The sequence below is a fragment of the Geotrypetes seraphini genome, chromosome 8 (genome assembly GCF_902459505.1).
Source record: "Geotrypetes seraphini chromosome 8, aGeoSer1.1, whole genome shotgun sequence".
NCBI classification, from domain to species: domain Eukaryota; kingdom Metazoa; phylum Chordata; class Amphibia; order Gymnophiona; family Dermophiidae; genus Geotrypetes; species Geotrypetes seraphini.
The window spans coordinates 141,812,100-141,836,828 of record NC_047091.1 but is presented as its reverse complement, the minus strand read 5'-3'; the positions used below and the strand labels follow the sequence as shown (position 1 = coordinate 141,836,828).

The 24,729-nt window shown below is 44.2% G+C and overlaps 1 protein-coding gene across 4 annotated transcripts in view; it reads left to right on the top strand.

The window, feature by feature from the left end:
- LOC117364636 (E1A-binding protein p400-like) overlaps positions 1-24,729 on the top strand; it is a 203,503-nt gene that overhangs the window by 86,218 nt on the left and 92,556 nt on the right. For all 4 annotated transcript variants that reach the window (XM_033954039.1, XM_033954040.1, XM_033954038.1 and 1 more), the window contains 5 exons: positions 5,556-5,733; positions 11,778-11,914; positions 15,692-15,861; positions 16,138-16,312; positions 21,771-21,907. In XM_033954039.1, coding sequence (XP_033809930.1) covers positions 5,556-5,733; positions 11,778-11,914; positions 15,692-15,861; positions 16,138-16,312; positions 21,771-21,907 — 797 coding nt within the window. The remainder of the gene's footprint in view (positions 1-5,555; positions 5,734-11,777; positions 11,915-15,691; positions 15,862-16,137; positions 16,313-21,770; positions 21,908-24,729) is intronic.

The following is a 24,729-nucleotide window of genomic DNA, read 5'->3' as shown; positions in this document are numbered from 1 at the left end:
ACTATATCCAGTGAATACTGCCATCCCACAAGACTTCCAAGCCCTTTGTATTTTATGATCCTAGTTGTCTGGGTATTCCAGTTACCAAAAGGATAATGTCTTTACCTTTCACATTTTTACTGTGCATTATTGTTTGAACCACCCAAAGGGCACAGACAGTAACTTTGGTGCAACAGCTCTTTTTTTTATTATTTATCAAATAACTTTATAATATTTTGAAAACTTACAACATCATTACAGCAAACAGCAGTGAAACAGTTACAAAATTTATACTTAAAATAGCAACAAAATATTTCAAATCGTAGATTAGACAAAAGAAAAGCGCAACAGTACCATTGCAAAACAGAAAATTTCACAGAAAAGGAACAATGCATAATAAATCAATTAATTGATCATGTATAATAACTTGTACCAACCAAAACAGTGCTTAACAGTGCTAAGAAATAAGATCATAAAAACAGAGCAGTAACCATAATATGTAAAGAGAAAAAGAGTAAAGTAGAAGTGAGATATGTTAATAATCTAGCAAAAATTAGATGAGATATTATCATAGAGGAACTGATATAAATCAATCATGTGAGAGAAATAAATAAATATCAAATCCTGGAATTAAATGAAATTACTATAATAGAGAGTATAAATATATTCATAGATAAAAAGAGTGTAATAAAATGTTCCATATCTGATACCATGTTTTTCTTAAAATAAGACAGTGTCTTATATTCATTTTGGGCACAAAAAGGCACTAGGTCTTATTGTTGGGATCATCTCTCCATTCCTCTCCTTCACCCCAATTCTTCCTCTTTCCTTTCTCTCCCCCACATGTGCAGCATCTTTCACATCCCCTCCCTCCCTCCCATCCCTCGGGCAGCATAACCCTTACCCAGCTTCAATCCTTCCCACCCTCCCATTCCTCGGGCAGCAGAACCCTTGACCAGCTTCTATCCTTCCAACCCTCCCATCCCTCGGGCAGCAGAACCCTTGCCCAGCTTCTGTCCTTCCCACTTTCACATCCCTCGGGCAGCAGAACCCTTGCCCAGCTTCTGTCCTTCCCTCACTCCCATCCCTCGGGCAGCAGAAGGCTTGCCCAGCTTCTATCCTTCCACCCTCCCATCCCTTGGGCAGCAGAACACTTGCCCAGCTTCTATCGTTCCTACCCTTCCATCCCTTGTGTTGTAGAACACTTACCCTGCTTCTGTCATTCCCACCCTCCCATCCCTCTTGGCAGCAGAACCCTTGCCCAGCTTCTGTCATTCCCACACTCGGGTAGCAGAACCCTTGCCAAGCTTCTATCCTTCCCACCCTTCCACCCTTCGTGCTGCAGAACACTTGCCCAACTTCTATCCTTCCCACCCTCCCATCCTTCATGCGGAAGAACTCTTTGCCCAGCTTCTATCCTTCCCACCCTCCCATCCCTCAGACAGAAGAACCCTTTGCCCAGCTTCTGTCCTTCCCACCCTCGGGCAGCAGAACCCTTGCCCAGCTTCTATCCTTCCTACCCCCCATCCCTCAGGCAGCAGAACCGTTGCCCAGCTTCTATCCTTCCCACCCTCCGATCCCTCGGGCAGCAGAACCTTTGCCCAGCATCTATCCTTCCCACCCTCCCATCCCTCGGGCAGCAGAACCTTTGCCCAGCTTCTATCCTTCCCACCCTCCCATCCCTCAGGCAGCAGAACCCTTGCCCAGCTTCTATCCTTCCCACCCTCCCTTCCCTTGGGTAGCAGAACCCTTGCCCAGCTTCTGTCATTCCCACACTCGGGTAGCAGAACCCTTGCCCAGCTTCTGTCGTTCCAACCCTTCCACCCCTCGTGCTGCAGAACACTTGCCCAGCTTCTATCCTTCCCACCCTCCCATCCCTCGTGCAGAAGAACCCTTTGTCCAGCTTCTATCCTTCCCACCCTCCCATCCCTCGGACAGAAGAACCCTTTGCCCAGCTTCTATCCTTCTCACTCTCCCATCCCTTTGGCAGAAGAAACCTTTGCCCAGCTTCTGTCCTTCCCACTCTCCCATCCCTCGGGCAGCAGAACCCTTGCCCAGCTTCTGTCCTTCCCACCCTCCCATCCCTCAAGCAGAAGAACCCTAGTCCAGCTTCAAGTTTCAAGTTTATTAAAATTTTTGATTAATCGCTTTGTCTTTTTTTCAAAGCGATGAACATACATATATATAAATAGAAATAATTAATATTACAATATAAAAAATAAAAATTAAGACATTAATTATACATGACCTTAAAAATTAATTTAAAAGAGAATAAAAAAAAAAAATCATAAATACATATTTAACAAAACATGAGTAAAGGGAAAAGGGGATAAGAACTACAAAATATAATAAAAAGAAGGTTGGGGAAAAACATAAGGTGGGAAATTTTTTTTTTTTTTAAATTATTAAATTATTGTGATCCAGATTATAACTTATTAATCAAAGGCGTCTTTAAAAAGGAACGTTTTTAAATTAATCTTGAATTTTTCAATATCATGCTCTTTTCTTAGGTAGATTGGCAAGGAATTCCACATTTGTGGTGCAGTAACAGAAAAAATAAATTGTCTTCTGGTATTTATAATTTTAAGAGATGGAATTGTCAATAAATGCTGTTCGTTAGACCGCAATATTCTATTTGTGGAATAGGGAATCAGTGTTTTATAAATAAAAGCAGGAGTTTTAAAAAACATTGCTTTAAAGGTAAGTAGACATATTTTATATGTTATTCTATGGGTTACTGGAAGCCAGTGAGCGTTCTTAAGAAGTGGCGTCACGTGATCAAATTTTTTCTTTTTTGTTATTAGTTTAATGGCAGTATTTTGTATTATTTGTAACCGTCTTATTTCATTTTGTGCAATTCCCTTAAAAAGGGCATTGCAATAATCGATTTTGGAAATTATTAAAGAATGTGTAAGAATATTTAATGATTTAGAACAAAGATATTGTGACAGGGATCGAATTTGACGGAGTCTATAGAATGATGCTTTGACAATACTGCCTATATGCTCATGAAAGGTTAATTTGCTGTCAAATATAACTCCTAAAATTTTAATACTGTTAACTAATTGTAAAGGAATATTTTTTATAGTGATAGGTGCACTAATTTTAGGAGTTTCTTTCCATGGAAAAAGTAATGTTTTTGTTTTTGCAATGTTAAGAGCCAACCTATTTATATCTAGCCATTGATGGATTTGTTCGAGTTTATTATTAATTAATATGATGTTTGATGCTTTATTGGGATCTAAAGGATGCAGAAGTTGAATATCATCTGCATATGCATAAACATGAAATCCTATAGATTGACAGACTGTCATTAAAGGTGCAAGAAAAATATTGAAAAGTAATGGAGACAAAATAGATCCTTGAGGAATACCATGGGAAGATAGTGAGCTTTCAGAATTTAAATTATTAAATACAACTTTGGATGTACGATCTGTAAAATAAGATTTGAACCATAATAATACTTGATCAGTAATGCCAATTGATTGCAGTCTGTCTAATAAAATATGATGGTCTATGGTGTCAAAGGCAGCAGAAAGGTCTATAGATATTAATAAAACTGATTGGTGGTGATCCAGGAAATAATGTATTGAAGAAGACATTCCTATTAATGAATGTTCTGTGCTATGATATTGTCGAAATCCTGTTTGATTTGGATGAAGAACATTGGTTTTTTTCAATAAATTCTGAAATTTGATTGAACACAATCTTTTCTGTCAGTTTTGCCATAAAAGGGAGATTAGCTATTGGCCTATAATTTGAAACTTTTTCTGAACTAATCTTATGATCTTTAATGATAGGGCGAATAACAGAGGATTTCCAAGATTTAGGCATAATACTTTGTATTAGACTTTCATTTATTAATTTTAGGACGAAAGGACCGAAAATTTCAAAATATTTTTTTAGAATAAATGGAGGATTAGAATCTGCACTTGAGCTTCTATCCTTCCCACCCTTCAATCCCTTGGGCAGCAGAATCCTTGCCCAGCTTCTGTCATTCCCACCCTCCCATCCCTCGGGCAGCAGAACCCTTGCCCAGCTTCTATCCTTCCCACCCTCTCATCCCTCGGGCAGCAGAACCCTTGCCCAGCTTCTGTCCTTCCCACCCTCGGGCAGCAGAATCCTTGTTCAGCTTCTATCCTTCCAACACTTCAATTCCTTGGGCAGCAGAACCCTTGCCCAGCTTCTGTCCTTCCCACCCTCCCATCCCTCGGGCAGCAGAACCCTTGCCCAGCTTCTGTCATTCCCACCCTCCCATCCCTCGGGCAGCAGAAACCTTGCCCAGCTTCTATCCTTCCCACCCTCCCATCCCTCGGGCAGCAGAACCCTTGCCCAGCTTCTATCCTTCCCACCCTCCCATCCCTCGGACAGCAGAACCCTTGCCCAGCTTCTGTCCTTCCCACCCTCCCATCCCTCGGGAAGCAGAACCCTTGTCCAGCTTCTATCCTTCCCACCCTTCAATCCCTTGGGCAGCAGAACCTTTGCCCAGCTTCTGTCCTTCCCACCCTCCCATCCCTCGGGCAGCAGAACCCTTGCCCAGCTTCTATCCTTCCCACCCTCCCATCCCTCGGGCAGCAGAACCCTTGCCCAGCTTCTATCCTTCCCACCCTCCCATCCCTCGGGCAGCAGAACCCTTGTCCAGCTTCTATCCTTCCCACCCTTCAATCCCTTGGGCAGCAGAACCCTTGCCCAGCTTCTGTCCTTCCCACCCTCCCATCCCTCGGGCAGCAGAACCTTTGCCCAGCTTCTGTCATTCCCACCCTCTCATCCCTCGGGCAGCAGAACCCTTGCCCAGCTTCTATCCTTCCCACCCTCCCATCCCTCAGGCAGCAGAACCCTTGACCAGCTTCTATCCTTCCCACTCTTCCATTCCTCAGGCAGCAGAACCCTTGCCCAGCTTCTATCGTTCCCACCTTCCCTTCCCTCAGGCAGCAGAACCCTTACCCATCTTCTATCCTTACCTCCTTCCCGACCATCCCTTGAGCAGAACCCTTGAGCACCTGCCCTGCCCCCACCGCGCAGCCGAACCCCTGCTGTCCCTCTATCCTTCCCTCCCTGTCGACTGCGAGCGAGCCCTACGTTCAACCGAAACAGCGTCGGGCCGGCAGAACTCCAAACAGGCTGCTTGGCCTTGTCCGTTGTGGATTTCACTCTGCTGCTTTACTGATGACATCATCTAGGACTTCTATGAGAACACGCACTGGGCATATAGTCTCACAAATTTTTCTGAGCTATAAGGGAGCGGATCTGAACTAGCAACATCACATGATGATGCCAGCTACAGGTAAGTAACCTTACTTTCTATTTGTTGCATTTTATCTTGTTTCAAAGTAGCATTTTGGACAGTTCAAACTCAGTGGTTCATCATTACTAGCTTTGTATTAATTATTGGGTTCACAAATAGGTATTTACAAACTGTGGGAAACTCATTTTCATATCTTCTTAGATTAGTCATGGATGCTTCCTTTCTAATATTATTTTACTGGTTAGATATTGGAAATGTCAAGGAGGAACTTATGACTAAAAAAACATGTATTTGCCCTCAAGAGAGAATAAATTTGTTGTCGTCTTTCTAGGGCAAGCTGAATATTCCTTTTCTGCTACACGGTGTTCTCAAGGAGTATCAGCAGATTGGACTGGACTGGTTAGCAAAGCAATACAAAAGGAATCTCAACGGAATTCTGGCCGATGAGACGGGTCTGGGGAAGAATGTGCTAGTTATTGCCTTGTTAGCGCACTTGGCTTGTAATGAAGGTGAGATGACATATGCAAATAGTGGGAACATAAGAATAGCCTTACTGGGTCAGACCAATAGTCCATCAAACCCAGTAGCCCGTTCTCATGGTGGCCAATCGAGGTCACTAGTAGAGAATGACATGGGGGCCGTTTACCGCGGTAAACCATGGTTACCGCAGTAAATCCACAGGAATGGAGACATTTGCAACTGGCTTACCGCAGGAACGGGGACAAGACCTTTCACCGCCCTATGGGAATGGGGACAAGACCTTTACCAACCCGTGGGAGCTCAGCAAATAGTTAAGCTCTGGAACGCATTGCCAGAGGTTGTGGTAAGAGCGGATAGCATAGCTGGTTTTAAGAAAGGTTTGGACAAGATCCTGGAGGAAAAGTCCATAGTCTGTTATTGAGAAAGACATGGGGGAAACTACTGCTTGCCCTGGATTGGCCACCTTGAGAACGGGCTACTGGGCTTGGTGGACCATTGGTCTGACCCAGTAAGGCTGTTCTTATGTTTGCACATTACTGACATGTTAGCACTTCTGGACTATAATGAAGACTGTGTTATTTAAATATAATTAAGAAAAAGGCGCACAGATTTGTATTGTATGCCCTTATGTTTTGCTGACTAGAGAGTGTAGGATCTTATTTAGACTTCATAAAAGAGATTTGTTTTTATGACTATTCCCATGATTGTATTGCTATTACACAGGGAACAGAGGAATTATTGATTTTCAAAGCTCCCCCTTTATCAGAGCAACTCTGTAACATTGATGCTGATATTTACATGCTCACTGTATGCATAAATGTTTGGAATAATGACATTTAAGCACATTTACACAAATACTAAAAGTTTGTCTAAGCGCTGTTCCCCAAATACATAGGACATGCTGCAATAGGGGTGTACACCTGGTAGAGCTTGAGTGAGGCTCAAACCTATGCGTGTATTTTACGTAGCAATGATCTTTAAGCATGAGCATTTTCACCAATTTGCACAAGCGCTTGCATCTGCAGTTACGCTATTCTTGTATAAAGGAACATAAGAGCCTATATACATTTCTTTATACTGAGCACGCACGCTATGAGCTGTTTGTAGGATCACAGTCAGAAATTGCCTCAAAACTGTCCAGAAGCAAAAACAGGAAAATCCTTAAGCACAATCAGATGTGGGGGTCTTTCTCTCCAAATCAAGATGCTTCTTTATACTTATGTGGTTTCACATGGATTTATGCATTTCTCCATAGACAAACAGGGGAAATGCAGGCACACTTATAGGTGAAGTCCGCCGACTAAGCTCTCCCTTAGCAAGTTAAAAATTTAAGAACTTTGTGGGCATGTGCAGGAACCCGGTACACCCAGCACCTTTCCCCTCTCCTGACAGTTTCTTTTCTTATCGCTCCTGACAGGTCATGAGCTCTCCCTTCTCTCCTCACAGAGATATTTTCTCTCAGGAAACATTTCCTAAAAAAAACCCCCAAAACGAACTATTTCTTTTTTCAGCATTAAAGTTTTCAATTCTCTCAGTTCGATAAAAAAACAACAACAGATTGGCTCAGCTTCCCCAGATTCTATGCCTGCCCTGCTGGTTGCTCTTCAAGAGTCTACTTACCATCTCATCAAGACTAATTATTATGCATATGATATGACGTCTCACACAGCCAGAGTAGCGATAGTGCCTAGGTGCTTGGCTTGGCTCAAAGCATCAGATCTTGGGGAAGATTTACATGACAGGTTAGCTGATGTACCTGTTTAAGTGACAGCTTATTTGGAGAAAGGTGCAAGCGACAGTCTCACAGCTTAAGGAAGACTCCTCGACCAGTAGAGAACTCTCAGCACATTCTTTGGACCGCTTTCATCAATTTCAACATCCTTCTTCTTTGTCTTCTTTTTCTTGTAGAAGAGCTTACCATCAACAGTTTTTTCAACAATATTATCCACGTCGCAGATTTACTCCTTTCACTCGTCCTCCTCTACAGAGGTTATAGTCCGCTCCTTTTCTCCAGAGGCAGCATCCAAGAGACAAGAAGCAGTCAGCTACACTTCAAATACCTGCGCTTCAACCTAGTCCCAGTTTTTGACCATCTACCAGTGGGGGGCTATCCTATTTCCTTCCCGCCTGGCAGGCCATCACAACGGACCAGTGGGTTCTTCACATCATCGCTCAGGGATACTTCCTCAATTTCCTCCCGGTTCCATTCCTCTGCAACCTCCTCCTCCGTCCAATATACCCCAATCTCACATTCCGCAACTTGTGACAGAAGTCTCTCTTCTTCTCAGCAACAATTTCATTGAGGAGGTGCCCCACACGGCTGTAACTCAAGGCTTCTACTCCAAGTTTTTCCTTATTCCCAAGAAGACGCACAGTCTCCATCCTATTCTAGATCTTTGTCCACTCAATGCATGCCTCAAGAAGGAAAAAATTCAGAATGATCTCGCTTCTTACAATTTTACCTCTACTGAAGCAACACGATTGGCTGGCTGCCTTAGACCTCAAGGATGCATATACTCACGTTCCAATTCATCCTTCCCACTGGCATTTCCTACGTTTCACATTCATGAACCATCATTTCCAATACAAGGTACTACCCTTTGGTCTCTCGTCAACTCCAAGGATTTTTACAAAGTGCCTAGCAGTGGTGGCAGCGCACCTCAGAAAGCAACATCACATGGTACTTCCATATCTGGATGATTGGCTTCTTGTAGCTCACTCAAGGGACCAGCTACTTCTCACAATTCAGACTACAGTCCAGATGCTGCACTGTCTGGGTTTTCTCATAAATTACCAGAAGTCCAACCTCACTCCTACTCACTCCCTCACATTAATCAGAGCGCTTCTGGATACGGTTGCAGCATTATTGCTTTGGCAAATCACTTCAGGCGATCCCCAGCTCTGCCAGCCCATGTTGTGCTCTGTCTCTTGGGCCACATGGCAGTCTCCAGCAGTCTGATACCAAATGCCAGACTTCACATGAGACCCTTACAATGGCACCTAAGGTTAAACTGGGATCAAAGGCATCAATCTCTCAACAAGATGATTCCTCTTCCAGCAAAGATTCAAGATTCCCTACAAGAGGACTGCCTTTTTCAACCTCCGGTCCCTCTTCTCACCATCACGACAGATGTCTCCAATCAGGGATGGGGAGCACATCTAGACACTCCCCCAATATATCTGGGAGACCATCCAGCTCTTCTATCTCACCAGAATGGACAGTTACTTCATCCCAATCTACACAGTCTCAGTTTGACAGCCTGGAAGCTGAAACCTCGAACTTAACATGTTTACATTTACCTCAACCTGTGCAGCCGGTCCTGCTTGCAGCTAGACGCCAGAAAGTCCTATCAATCCAAGTGGAAACGCTTTGCTCTCTGGTCCCAGCAACATCAGCAGAATCCTTTTCTTTCGCCTGTTGATTTCGTTTTATCTTATCCAATCCAATCATTAGTTTTATATACCGGGTTTTTCCCCAAAGGGGACTCGATCCAGTTTACAAATTAACCCAAAGGGGTAGGAGAAAACAATAATTAAACAGGAGTACAACTATTACAATCCATTATTCTTCAGTTAAGAATTTCTTAAACAAATCTTATCTCCTACATTTGTCGGAATCTAGACTCAAATCCAACTCAGTCCAATTTCAACTGGCAGTGATCTCAGTTTTCCATTATATTATAGATGGGAAACCAATTTCACATCATCCACTGGTTTCTCGTTTTCTCAAAGTTCTTAATAACCTTCGACCTCCTTTGCAAGATCCTCCTCCAGCATGGGATCTGAATTTGGTTCTGGATGTTTTGATGCATGACCCCTTTGAACCACTGGGATCTGCTTCATAACCTTGGACTGTAGAAGAGCATTACTTTTTTTTTATCTTAAAGCAACTGCTCCATTATGTCAGTCAAATCAGCATTTTATTTCCTAAAACCAGCATCAAAAAGAGCGATCTCCTTTTGGATAGTACATTGCATCAACTTTTGCTACACAAAGCAGCAGCTTTAATCACCTGGTCAAATTGGAGCTCATAAAGTACGAGCTACAGCTTCTTCAGTTGCAACTCTGAGATCCATTCCTCTTCAAGACATTTGCAAAGCTGCAACCTAGTCCTCTGTTCATACTGCTGCATGGATCAGAGTTTCACTCAAGATATGCGATTTGGACAGTCAGCATTACAGAACCTTTTCACAGGAGAGGGGAGAAGCGCTGGGTGTACCAGGCTCCTGCACATACCCACTAAGTTCTTAAAATTTTAACTTAGCAAAGGGAGAGCTCCGGCACTTAGGCTTAGTCGGTGGACTTCACCTGCAAGTGTGGCTGCATTCCCCTGCTGTCCACGGAGAACATCTGTTACAGGTAAGCAACTTTGCTATACTGGTAGCCAATAAACATATAAAACCTATATCTGCCAATTTTTAGCTTTTATATATATATATATATATATAAATATAACGATGAAGTAGTGGAGTTGAAGCGAGGTGGGAATCAGAAATTAGCTATATCATGAGAATAATTACCGTATTTTCACGCAGATAACGCGCACACGGGTATAGCACGCAGAAACCACGATATTATGTATAAAAACTTTTGTATACCGCGCTCACGGGTATAACGCGCATGCTGCCCGACTGTCCTTTCGCCCGCCCCGACTCTCCTCTGGCCACCCCGACTCTCCTTTCGCCCTCCCCGACTCTCCGTGCGCTGTCCCGACTCTCCGTTTACCCGCCCTGCCCTCCCCCCCCGGCAGGACCACTCGCACCCCCACCCCGAAGGACCGCCGACTCCCCGACAATATCGGGCCAGAAGGGAGCCCAAACCCTCCTGGCCACAGCGACCCCCTACCCCCACCCCGCACTACATTACGGGCAGGAGGGATCCCAGGCCCTCCTGCCCTCGACGCAAACCCCCCTCCCTCCAACGACCGCCCCCCCCAAGAACCTCCGACCGCCCTCCCAGCCGACCCGCGACCCCCCTGGCCGACCCCCACGACACCCCCACTCCCCTTCCCCGTACCTTTGGTAGTTGGCCGGACAGACGGGAGCCAAACCCGCCTGTCCGGCAGGCAGCCAACGACGGAATGAGGCCGGATTGGCCCATCTGTCCCAAAGCTCCGCCTACTGGTGGGGCCTAAGGCGCGTGGGCCAATCAGAATAGGCCCTGGAGCCTTAGGTCCCACCTGGGGGCGCGGCCTGAGGCACATGGTCGGGTTGGGCCCATGTGCCTCAGGCCGCGCCCCCAGGTGGGACCTAAGGCTCCAGGGCCTATTCTGATTGGCCCACGCGCCTTAGGCCCCACCAGTAGGCAGAGCTTTGGGACGGATGGGCCAATCCGGCCTCATTCCGTCGTTGGCTGCCTGCCGGACAGGCAGGTTTGGCTCCCGTCTGTCCGGCCAACTACCAAAGGTACGGGGAAGGGGGGTGGGGGTGTCATGGGGGTCGGCCAGGGGGGTCGCGGGTCGGCTGGGGGGGCGGTCGGAGGTTCTTGGGGGGGCGGGCGTTGGAGGGAGGGGGGTTTGCGTCGAGGGCAGGAGGGCCTGGGATCCCTCCTGCCCGTAATGTAGTGCGGGGTGGGGGGAGGGGGTCGCCGTGGCCAGGAGGGTTTGGGCTCCCTCCTGGCCCGATATTGTCGGGGAGTCGGCCGGGCAAGAGGGCTTGGGCTCCCTCTTGCTCCGATCGCGGGTGCGGGTGGGAGCGCGTGCGAGCGGTCGTTCGGGGTGGGGGTGCGAGCGGTCCTGCTGGGGGGGGTGAATCGGGCGTCGGGCGGGGTGGGAACTATGTAGAAAAACTTTTGTATACCGCGCTCACACGTATAACGCGCGAGGGGTATGCGCGGTAGGTAAAAACGCGTATAACGCGCGCGTTATATGCGTGAAAATACGGTAGTTGCTATACAGATAGCTTAAGTGTTTTATTTTACAACTGCTGAAAAAGTTAATGGGACATTCCTTGGTTAGAACAAGATGACAATTCCCAAGCATCTTAGATGGAGTACTGTCAGTGCAGATATGTGTTTTGAATCAGTCAAATAATCATAGTGATTTGCAATATCTCGTATATATTTGCCTCTCCAGGTAACTGGGGTCCTCACCTTTTGATAGTACGGAGTTGTAAAATACTGAAGTGGGAGCTGGAATTAAAACGCTGGTGTCCAGCCATGAAAATTCTTTTGTATATCGGAAGCCAAAGAGAACGAAGAAAAATGAGACAGGTATTTTACCAAAGAGAACCAAGAAAAGGGGGAGGGAGGGTCACACACAACCATACATCACATTGACACATAGGATGATTGGCAGGGAGAAATGAGAATTCTAGTTGCTTTTTTATTGGCTAGAATTTTTTTTTAAAGCTTTTCTCATCATTATGGGAGTAATTTTATAAGCATTTTATGTACCTGAAGCATATTTTGCAACCAGAAAATAGCTGTTGTATTGCATAAAAAGCAGGCACACAGCAAGATTGAACCTACTTTAATCCGATCTGCATGCAGGCATTCACAGGGGCATAGTTTAGGAAATACTATGATGTATATGAGTACAGAAGACTCTCAGTTAACTGGCACCCATGAGGATTCATAGATGCCAGATAAATGTAGTTTCTGGTTGCTTGAGAGTTACTATTAAAAATAGGTCTAACTTGTAGTTGGTGATTCGATTATTAGGCATGTAGATAGCTAGGTGGCTGGTGGGCTTCTGAGAAAATTAAAGTGTCATGGGATAGGTGGCAAAGTTCAGTTGTGGATTAGGAATTGGTTATCAGAAAACAGAGGGTAGGTTAAATGGTCATTTTTCTCAATGGAGGTGAATAAACAGTGGAGTGCCGCAGGGATCTGTACTAGGACCAGTGCTATTTAACTTATTTATAAATGATCTGGAAATTGGAACGACGAGTGAGGTGATTAAATTTGCAGATGACACTAAACTGTTCAAAGTTGTTAAAATGCATGTGGATTATGAAAAATTGCAGGCGGACCTTTGGAGATTGGAAGACTGAGCGTCCAAAAGGCAGATGAAATTTAATGTGGACAAATGCAAAGTGATGCACATTGGGAAGAATAACCTGAATCACAGTTACCGGATGCTAGGGTCCACCTTGGGGATTAGCACCCAAGAAAAGGATCTGGGTGTCATCGTAGACAATACGATGAAACCTTCCACCCAGTGTGTGGTGGCGGCCAAAAAAGCAAACAGGGTTATTAAAAAAGAGATGGTTAACAAGACTAAGAATGTTATAATGTCCCTGTATTGCTCCATGATGTGACGTCATTACATTACATTACATTAGTGATTTCTATTCCGCCTTTACCTTGTGGTTCAAGGCGGATTACATAAGAATTGTTATGATATTAAGAAGTACATATTGTTAAGATATTAAGAAATACTTAAGGAATAGTTTGAACATTTTCAATTTGCTAAGGAGTAGTTGGTAATTGAAGGAGGCGTTCGGAACATGTTTGGTTGTGTTATCTTGGTTTTAAGCATTTTTTGAAGAGTAGGGTTTTTGTTTCTTTTTTGAAGGTTTTGTAGTCTGTGGTTGAAGTCAGCAGATTGGTGAGTTGTCGGTCCAGTTTCGCTGATCTGGTGGCCAGTAGGTTATTGTACATTTTTCTTCTTTTGACATTTTTGATTGGCGGGTGTGTGAATATTGTGTGGGTTCTCCTGTGTCTGGTTAAGGTGGATTGAATCAGTCAATTGTTCCAATAGATAGGGCTGTCTCTGTTTATAGCTTTGAATAGCAGGCAGTGGAATTTGAAGTGTACGCTGGCTTATATTGGGAGCCAGTGTGAGTCGTGGTATGCTTCTGTGATGTGGTTGTATTTTTTCAATGAATAGATAAGTCTTAGGTCTGTGTTTTGTATTGTTTGAAGTTCTTTTATCATGGTTGCTGGGCAGGGGAGATATAGTATGTTGCAGTAGTCTATTAGGCCTAGGATTAGTGACTGAACCACTAGTTGGAATTGTTTTCTGTCAAAGAATTTTCAGACTTGTCTTAGGTTTCTCATGGCTGCGAATGATGTTTTTATTATTTTGTTGATTTCTGGTTGCATGGTATAGCCCCCGTCTATCAGTATCTAGTTTTAGCATGGTTTTGAATGAGGTATGAGATTGAGTTTATTACTAGGTTAGTCAAGGATGGGGGTTTGCTGTTTTCTAGGAGGATGAAGTTTGTTTTGTCTGGAGTATTGCGTTCAATTCTGTTCTCCTTATCTCAAGAAAGATATAGTGGCGCTAGAAAAGGTTCAAAGAAGAACGACAAAGATGGTAAAGGGGATTGAACTCCTCTCGTATGAGGAAAGACTAAAACAGTTAGGGCTCTTCAGCTTGGAAAAGAGACGGCTGAGGGGAGATATGATTGAAGTCTACAAAATCCTGAGTTGAATAGAATGGGTACAAGCGGATCGATTTTTCACTCCGTCAAAAGTTACAAAGACTTGGGGACACTCAGAGTTACAGGGAAATACTTTTAAAACCAATAGGAGGAAATTTTTTTTCACTCGGAGAATAGTTAAGCTCTGGTACGTGTTGCCAGAGGATGTGGTAAGAGTGGATAGTGTAGCTGGTTTTAAGAAAAGTTTGGACAAGTTCCTAGAGGAAAAGTCCATAGTCTGTTATTGAGAAAGACATGGGAGAAGCCACTGCTTGCCCTGTATCTGTAGCATGGAATATTGCTACTCCTTGGGTTTTGGCCAGGTACTAGTGACCTGGATTGGCCACCGTGAGAATGGGCTACTGGGCTTGCTGGCCCATTGGTCTGACCCGTTCCCGTGAATTCTGTCCCTGACCCATCCCTGCAAGCTCTGTCCTCATCTGCACAAGCCTCGAACTTAGGCCATTATTGCGATGGCTTGGGGAAATCTACTACTTAGTCCTAGGATAAGCAGCATAAAATATATTTACTACTTAGGATCTTGCTAGGTATGTGGGACTTGGGTTGGCCACTGTTGGAAACAGGATACTGGGCTTGATGGACCTTCGGTCTGTTCCACTATGGCAATTCTTATGTTCCTACTGTAAAATCATAAGTGTTCGAGGCTTGTGCAGATGAGGACAGAGCTTGCAGGGACGGGACAAAGATGGAGACAGATCCCGTGCGGACGGGTCAAATTTGTCCCCGTGTCATTCTCTCGTGTGGAGCCAAACAACAGGAAAACTAATATTTTGAAGAACTGTGTATGTGAATTTAATGTTTGGCTTATATTTTCTTCATTAAGTTTATATATATATATATATATATATATATATATATAAAAAATGATCTCCCCATTTAAAAGGTCTTGTCAAAAGATACATTCTTAGTTATACACTTCCCTAAGGAAATGTCAGGGAGAGAAATAAAAACCCAAACCAAACCAAAACCCTGACAACAGGTCACCTGATACCAAGAATTTGGCATCCAGAACCATCTTGAATTGCTGCCATTGCCCAGGACTTTCAACTTAAAGCCAGGCCATCTTCTGATACTTCTGATAGACAAATGGAATTGCCCCATGGTCACGAGTCTGTAGTGAAGGAGACTGGTGAGAGGAGCGTGGTTGGGGGAACAGAAGAAGCTAGAATGGAAGAGGGAGAGTACCTGGAAGGAAAGATGGGCAAAGGAAAAATCCAAAATGTCAAAAAGAGACAAAAAATATATCAAGCATAATTAAAAGAAGCAAAGAAATATTAGGAAGAACATTTTTCTATATCCTAAATATTTTTGCTGACCCTGCATTTTCAAATCATATTTTTTAGAGCTAGAAAACTTTTTTCAAGCACAGCATTAAAACAAATTCTAAATATTGAAAGACTTGTGCACACAGTTTCCTCCTAGCATCATGCCAGTGGTAGTTTTTTTCTAAATAATGACTTCAAAGGGGTTAGTTTTGCACCTGCTATAATAGGAATAAACTATATTGGAGACCGTCTCAGTCTTTCACTGCTGATGCTCATCTCAACACTATTAATGTTGATATTTTTCTGTGTGGATTGTCCTGGTATGTGTTTTGCAGGTGTGGACAGAGCCGAACAGTTTTAATGTCTGTATCACATCATACAAGCAGCTGTTCAAAGGCCACCAAGCATTCCAGAAGATGAGTTGGAAATACTTAATCCTGGATGAGGTGCAGCAAATTAGGAACATGAACCAGAAACACTGGGATGCGCTGTTCAGTCTTCAAAGGTCTGCTTCTTAAATCTTCTGCTTTTTCCTGATTACATTTGTTGTAAAATAATTTGGAATGGGAAGGTAATTTTCTTTCTTCTTTTTGCTGTAATTTTGGGCCAAAAAGAGAGAAAATCTTTAAGTGTTCCAAAATATTACTGACAGTGCAAAGGGCTATGAAACATCTGACTACCTTCAGAAAGGGCCAGTTAGTGTGTGTTTCAAGTAATGTGGCTTCGTAATAAAATTAAGACCTTCACAAAATTCACTGATCATTTTACATTTTATTCCCAGTCAATACCGGCTGCTCCTGAGAGATACACCATTGCAGAACAACTTGATGGAACTCTGGACCATGGTTCACTTTCTCATCCCTGGGATTTCTAGGAAGTATCTGGATTTTCCAGTCAAATTGGATAATGAAGAAAGCCAAGATTACTGCCATAAGCTGGTCATAAGGTTACACAGAGTATGCAATTGTATTCATGTTCTTTCTACTCTTATATAATAAGGAGAAATTAGATTTGTTTACTAGGGCAGACCTATGGATTAGTCTGATAGGAGTAAAAGAAAGAAAATTGGGAGGTTAGATTTTAATTTCTCCTTCCTTAGAATCCTCACCAGGCCAGGCCAGAACCTCTAAGATGTATTGAAGCAATTCCCAAGATGGGTGTGATTCCAAAATCTCTGCTTAAATAATTTTGATCCCAAATGCAGCATACATTCTTGTTCCTACCAGGAGTCACTAGCGCTTGCTAATGCTAATGCTAAAAAAAAAATGACTGAATCGGTGATTTTTAACCTTTTTAATATCGCAGGTGCAAAAATTGTCAAGGCACACCACTGGAATCTAATCCTTACCTGCCTGTTCCTTCTAAGATCCATTCCATCCTCACAAGTAATCTCCATCTCCACCTGTACTTGTAACCGTCAAAACTAATTTCATTTAATTATGCTACTGAAATACATTAGAGCATCAATATACTTGCTACTGGGAAACTGGAACAAGATGGATTGTTATAGATTCCTACACAGACATCACAAGCAAGCAGAGGTTAATGGCCCTAGAGCACAGGTATCTGTTCAGCGCGGCACATGTTCAAAATGGCAAGAGTGAGAACAAACACTAATGAGGAATTCAGATAAGAGTAGAAATGCATGTTGGGTAATTGGTGTGCACAAAGGAGCATGTCCTGCTCCTTATGTGTGCTCTTACAGTGCGTACCTGCACTGCGTATGTCACTAGTGGTGTTGGCTAAATAGGAAGTTTACCGCTGAAGTAAGGTTCGGAGTGGGCGGAGCCTTTGTAGTGGCACCAGGAGGGTAAACAAGCAGCATTCCCAGGAAAGCCTGCAAAACACAGCACAGAGCCAGGTGAGGTAAAAGCAGCAATAGCTATAAGTTCCACAGCTATTGCAGTGGTTGTCAACCCAGTGTTTGGGACACAATTAGCTACTCAAATTTTCAGATTATCCACACTGAATATGCATTCCACCAAAAAAATCACACATCCACTTTGAACTAAGTCAACTCCTCATTCAAAATAATATTTTGAAAGAATAATTTTAAAAAAATATTATGTGCTCAGACCCATAACCAAAATTCCACAGGATAGGCAAGGGTTACCATGGGACCATCATAGCCACATCACTGTTGCATCATTGAATATGCATGGGATAAATTTGCATGCAAATTTATCTCATGCATGTTCATTGTGGATATCCTGAAAACTTGATTGGTTGAGTGTGTCCCGAGGACTAGGCCGAGAACTCATGCTGTGGTATGAAGAGTTCTAGAAGGGCAAGAGCAGTACACAGAGGACTAGAGAACTCCTTGTGAAAACCATGCTGGATCCCAGTCACCAGGAACTGGTTGGGAAGAATGAGAGTATTTAGAGGGAAATAGAAAAACAAAAACTGAGAAAGGAGATCCATACTTCCTGGAATTTGAGAAGGACTCTTGAGGCACTAGAAAAAAGGCAAATCCTAGAGAAATAAAGGTCTCAGCCTAAAATCTAATATGCCCAGTACAGCTTTCAACTTGAGATCTTCAGGACAACAAAAAAAGTGAACTTTTAGAAGGAGCTTTGGTGCATCAAGTAAGTCTCAAATTGTTCCCAAATCTATTTCAGAAAAAGAGATACGCCAACTATTTGAATTCATATATAGGTTCACTCCTGAACACAGAGGTTTTCAGCCCCAACTGGCTGGCTGTGCCCTGAGGACTGGATTGTAAACCTCTGTTCTAGATCCTCTTAGGATATATAAGTGGTATATGAATAAATAAATAGGTTCCAAGAAGACTTTTTTTTGACTAGCAGTTAGATAGAAGCAGACTTTATTTAGGAATTGGTGTTTTAAAATTTACTTTTAACCCAAAGAGCAAGAGCAATAAAATGGTTCCAGATTTTGAAATAAAACAGACCATATTTCAGGGCAGAATAGTAAGAGACCAAGCCGTGTCATAGCCCAGAGGAGAGAGGGGAAATGCCTGAATGCCACACTAATAAGGCATGATATTGCAGACTGTCTCAGTTATCCTGTAGAAATTCCATGAAGAATGCTCTTCTGTCCAGAAGAGAGAAGACTTGAAAGCCCAGGGAACCAGGTTAAAAGGATTTAGAAAAGGGAAGGAAAATGCTTCTTCCCACCTGATCAAGAGCTTCGAATAGGAATACCGTAAAGGTCAGTCCCTGGGGCCAGGGATGTAACTGCATCTCTGAACCAGAGAAAAAAAAATAATAATGAAAGAGAGAGTCCTACTTCTTGAGTGAAAAGAGCGACCCTTAGATTTTTTTTATTTTGCAGTAGGCACACAATTAGGAGCTGTTGCAATTGTGACACACACTGACTGCATTAAACATGGTGCATCAGAAACTTCCTCTAAAAATCTGCCTGAGAATTATCTCAGGTGTGCAAGCTGTTGCAGAAATTGAGCCCTCTGATTCAGCCTTAACTGGTTTCTGAGGTGATGTTCCTACAAGCACAGAATCTCACTTAAAAACCTGTAGTGGGACCGTTGGGAAACAGTGATCATAACATGATCAAGTTCAAAGTTGAAGTAGGAATACCAAAGGGAAAGAGAACCACAGCGACAACTTCAAGAAAGGAAACTATGTAGCAATGAGGGTAATGGTAAGGAAGAAACTCAGGAACAACACAAAGACTGTAGAGCAAGCCTGGTCTTTATTCAAGGACACGATAAGCGAGGTGCAAAATCGGTATATCCCCAGATTCAGAAAAGGGTGCAAAAAGAGCCGAATAAAAGACCCAGCGTGGATAACTAAAGAAATGAAGAAAGCGATAGGGAATAATAAGAATTCATTCAAGAAATGGAAAAAGGACAAAACCGAGGAGAACTGGAAAGAACACAGGAAGTATCAAAAAGAATGTCACCTCGTGGTTAGAAAAGCAAAAAGAGAATATGAAGAGAGGCTAGCCAGGGAAGCACGAAATTTCAAACCGTTCTTCAGATATGTTAAAGGGAAGCAGCCGGCTAGGGAGGAGGTGGGACCGCTGGATGACGGAGAAAGAAGTGGCGGAAAGACTAAACATGTTCTTTTCGTCAGTATTTACAAAAGAAGACACATCCAACATACCAGAACCTGAACAAATCTTCAAAGGAGACCAAGCAGAGAAATTAACATCCATAGAAGTAAGCCTTGAGGACATACATAGGCAGTTAGAAAAATTAAAAACTGACAAATTGCTCGGCCCAGACGGAATCCACCCTAGAGTATTGAAAGAACTAAAGGAGGAAATAGCGGAACTACTACAGCAGGTTTGTAATCTATCCCTGAAAACAGGCGTGATCCCGGACGATTGAAAGATAGCCAATGTTATGCCCATCTTTAAAAAGGGATCGAGAGGTGACCCGGGGAACTACAGACTGGTAAGTCTGACCTCGGTACCAGGGAAAATGGCGGAAACGCTGATAAAAGATAGCATCGAGGAGCATCTAGAGAGGCATAAACTTATGAAAACAAGCCAACATGGCTTCTGCAAGGGAAGATCGTGCCAGTCGAACTTATTGCACTTCTTCGAAGGAATTAACAAACGGATGGACAAAGGGGACCCCATAGACATTGTATACTTAGACTTCCAAAAAGCCTTTGACAAGGTACCCCATGAACGCCTACTTCGGAAACTAAAGAACCATGGGGTGGAAGGAGACGTACACAGATGGATCAGGAATTGGTTGGCGGGCAGAAAGCAGAGGGTAGGAGTGAAGGGCCACTACTCGGACTGGAGGAAGGTCACGAGTGGTGTTCTGCAGGGGTCGGTGCTTGGACTGCTGTTATTCATTGTATTTATAAATGATCTAGAAACGGGGACGAAGAGTGAAGTAATAAAATTTGCAGATGACACCAAGCTATTTAATGTGGCTAGGACTAAAGAAGACTGCGAAGATTTACAAAGGGACCTGAACAAACTAGGGGAGTGGGCGAAAAGATGGCAGATGAAGTTCAATGTAGAGAAATGTAAAGTCTTACACGTAGTTAAACAGAAACCCAAGGTACAGCTACATGATGGGAGGGCTGTTATTGAGTGAGAGTTCCCAAGAAAGGGACTTGGGGGTAATAGTGGACATGACAATGAAGCCGTCGGCACAATGCGCAGCGGCTGCTAAGAAAGCGAATAGAATGCTAGGAATAATCAAGAAGAGTATTACAAGCAGAATGAAAGAAGTTATCCTGCCGTTGTATCAGGCGATGGTGCATCCGCATCTGGAGTACTGTGTCCAATATTGGTCGCCGTACCTAAAGAAGGATATGGCGATACTCGAGAGGGTTCAGAAGAGAGCGACACGTTTGATAAAAGGTATGGAAAATCTTTCATACGCTGAAAGATTAGAGAGACTGGGGCTTTTTTCGCTGGAGAAGCGGAGACTTATAAGGGATATGATAGAGACTTATCACGAAGGGCATAGAGAAAGTGGAGAGGGACAGATTCTTCAAACTTTTGACAACTACAAGAACTAGAGGGCATTCCAAAAAATTAAAAGGGGACAGATTCAGAACCAATGCTAGGAAGTTCTTCTTCACCCAACGGGTGGTGGACACCTGGAACGCGCTTCCAGAGGGAATGATAGGACAGGGTACGGTATTGGAGTTCAAGAAGGGATTGGACAATTTTGCTGAAGAAAAAGTGGATAGAAGGGTATAGATAGAGGGCTAGCATACAGGTCCTGGACCTGATGTGCTGCTGCGTGAGCGGACTGCTGGGCATGATGGACCTCAGGTCAGACCCAGCAGAGGCACGGCTTATGTTCTTATGTTCTTAAGACCAGCCACTGCACAATAGCTGTCTCGCTACAAGTGCCCTCTCGGGGCGATACCCTGTGCAGGAAGCAAATTTGATTTAAAAACTGCAGCTTCTCAGGGCTTGCTAAGAAAATCCTTTGTTTCAGTTAGCTGTCCCTCCAAGTGTCACTTATGGCAAAGATCTGTGGCTTGAAACTCAAGCTGCTTGTGAATGACCATTCCTCCATGCAGTCTAGAATAATACAGGTTACCTTCAGAATATCTTCAATGAGGATGGGAGGAGAGAGGGAACTTGGACTTCTCTGAGTTAACCCCAGCTCCAAAGTAAACTTTACTTCCTTTTTGTGGAGCTTAAACATATAATTGGGTCAGGAGCTTCCAGAGAAAACAGTCCAAGAACTTCACAGTTTGTCCATCACTGTTTGCTGGAGACAGAAATACTGAGTACCTGAGGCCGTGCAGTGCCTTTAAGGGGCAAATCATATGGAACTAGCTTTTTTAGCTTTTCTCTCTCTCTCCATCTCCATGCATTGGTTGAGGACTGGTCTAGTAAGCATGCTAAAGAATGCCATAATTTACCTCTGCTCAGTAATTTCTCCCCTTAGTTATCAGAGCATATTGTTTTCACACATTTGTTATTTAACTTTTGTTTGTATTTTTTTAGATGATCCAGCCATTTATTTTGAGGAGAACAAAAAGAGATGTTGAAAAGCAATTAACTAAAAAATACGAGCATGTATTAAAATGTCATCTCTCTAATCGACAAAAGGCTTTGTATGAAGATGTTATGTTACAGCCTGGGTAAGGTAATACTTTCCTTTTCTATAGATGTTAAGGCGGAGTCATTTCCATGCATTGTTGACTAGGAATTTTTGCCCTCTTTATCCAGTGATGCTCTTCCAGTAGGAATGTAACTTTTTTCACCTCTCAAGCTAAGCTACCTTATATACTCAAATATAAACCGAGGTAACCTTTTTCCCCCCCAAAAAAAGCAGGAAAAAAAGATTGACTTGAATAAAATGGTGTGTGTGTGGGGGGGGGGAGGGTGTTATTCAAGTGGAGTACCTTGCCTTTCCTTGCTCTGCCAGGCTCTTCACCCTGTTCTCCCTCCCTCGCTGCTCTGCCAGGCTCTGCATTCACTCCGTACCCTGTCCTGCCAGTCTCTGCACTAGAGAGCTGAACGGGGCCGACGGGAATCCCGCAGGGATCCCGCGTATTCCCCCTTTGGGTCTTGGGTATCCCATGGGGACCCCCCTCATGGTCTTGGGGATCCCGCGGGGTTGGAGGCAGTGAGAGGCTCCTCTTCTTTTCCTGCCTGCAGCACGCACACTTAGCCGACCGGAAGCCTTCCCCCGATGTCAGAGCTGGCGTCGGAGGGAAGGCTCCACGTCATTCACGTGCAGGGTAGTGGGCAGATCTCTTGCAGCCCTGCCGCACTCATTCGCAGATGGATCAGCACGGTGGGATGGCCTGCTCCAGCACCATGCACACTGGGGCATTAATGGAGCAGAGGAAAAACTTGAGCTCCGGTGAGCAGTGTACCTTCACCAGTGGGTAGAACTGGTGCACCTCCAGGCCGGCGTCCTCCTAGTTTGTGTGACCCAGCAGTTCCAGTTAATTACCAGGTAACAGTAACTAGAAAGGCACCAGAGAATTTGCTAGCCTGAAACCCAACCATACTTGGTTTGTTTGGGCTTTTACTGCTTTATTTTGATGATGCCAGTTATGGAAAAATGCTCCATATATAGGGCCATGATGGTCTGGTTGTAGGCGATGTCCATGCACAGGGGGATGGAGATGGGCTGGCAGAAGCCGTGGTCCTGGATGGAGATGCCCCTTTCCCTGTGGAACTGGCCGTGGCACGCCACACAATAGTTCAGGAAGGGCAGTGGCCGAGAGGCCAGATGATGCTAGATGCCGGGGACAGGCATAGCAGGTGGATCGGAGCAAAAAAATCACTGCAAAAAAAAAACTTGGGGGGAGAAATCCTCAATTCTGTGGCTTGTGGAGACCAAACGGATCCGCCGTGCAAAGATAATTTTCAGGACACAAGCGCATGGGCGCCCAGTATTTCCAAATAGGTCGTGCACGCTGCATATGACTGACACAAAGCCTTTCCTCCGACGTCAGCTCTGACGTCGGGGGAAGACTTCCGGTCGGCTACATGTTCGTGCTATAGACAGGAAAAGAAGACAAGCCTCTCGGCTCGAGCTGCCTCCAATCCCTGCTGTTATCTGGATGCAAACGCGGTGCACAGAAGGGATCGAATGTGGGAGGCAAACGCGGGACACAGAAGGGGGGAGGGAGTGTGTTATTGGACACAGAGGGCATGAACTTGGAAGAGAGGATGGAGGAAGGTAGGGAAAGAGATGCTGGGGTGGGGGAGGGAATAGAAAGGGAGAATTGGGTGTGGGAGTGTCAGTGAGAGGGAAAGAGAGATGATTGTGTACATGGGGAATGGAAGAAAGGAGAATTTTTGGTCATAGGGAGGGAGTGAGGTACAGATGAGGGGGAGAAATGTGGTGGAAAGGGAACAGTGGGACAGATAGAAAGGGATGCAAGAGGGAGGAATGTTGGACATTGTGGTGAAGGGAATGGAGGGAGAGATGTGGCATGGTGAAAGAGGAGAAAATGGAGAGGGGTGATAGAAGGAGAAATGTTGGGCATGGAGCTGGTGGACAGGGGCGAAAGATGCTGCACATGGTCCGAGGGATGAGAGAGTGATAAATGCTGGACCATGATAGGAGGAACCAATGGACAGAAACAGAAGAATTTACAGAAGATGGGAAAGTAGAAAAAACAAACTGGGTCCAACTTGATGGAAAAATAAGTTTCTGGACAACAAAGGTGAAAAACAGAATTTATTGACTAAAATATGTTAGCTTTGGGAAATGTATATAGCAGATGTCTTTGTATTGTTTTCAAAAGAAAAGGAAATGCATTTCTGGTTTTATTTCTACAGTACTTGCTGACCCTTGCTGTGGCTGGTAGGGATCCCCAAGCACCGCCAACAGAGGACCTCCTCTAGAGATGGCCAGAACTCCCCTCTATCAAGCACAGCAGTCGCTGACAGCATCCATGAGCCACTGAGATGCCAGCATCTGTGACTCAGGGATACTACTGCTGTCTGCCAAACTTGGCAAAAGGGACCCCCAGCCAACTGCAGAGGAAGTCCTCAGCTGACAGCTTGGGGATCCTCATCAGCTGAGTATTTATATTTTATATTTACATTAAAGGCTCTGGTAGAAACCCGTTTACAAAGTATGTATTCTTCCCAATTAATATTTCCAAATTAATAAAGTGTCTGCTTAATTGTAAATGGGTCTCTACCAGAGCCTTTAATTCAGTAGCATAATTAAATGAAATAACTATTTCTGAAGTTTATAGGGATGGGCGGGAACAGAGTGGATTCCTCGCGGGGATGGAGGGATTCCTCATGGGGACGGGTGGGATTTTGGTGGGGACTGGTGGGATTTCTGTCCCTGCACAACTCTCTACTCTGCCAGCCCCACTCCCTCCCTGTCAGGCTCTGCACCATGTCCCCCCCTTCCTCCCGATGTCTTGCAGACCTTCACCAGGCCTGCCATGATACCTGGTGGTCCAGTGGTGGCCGGAACAAGAGG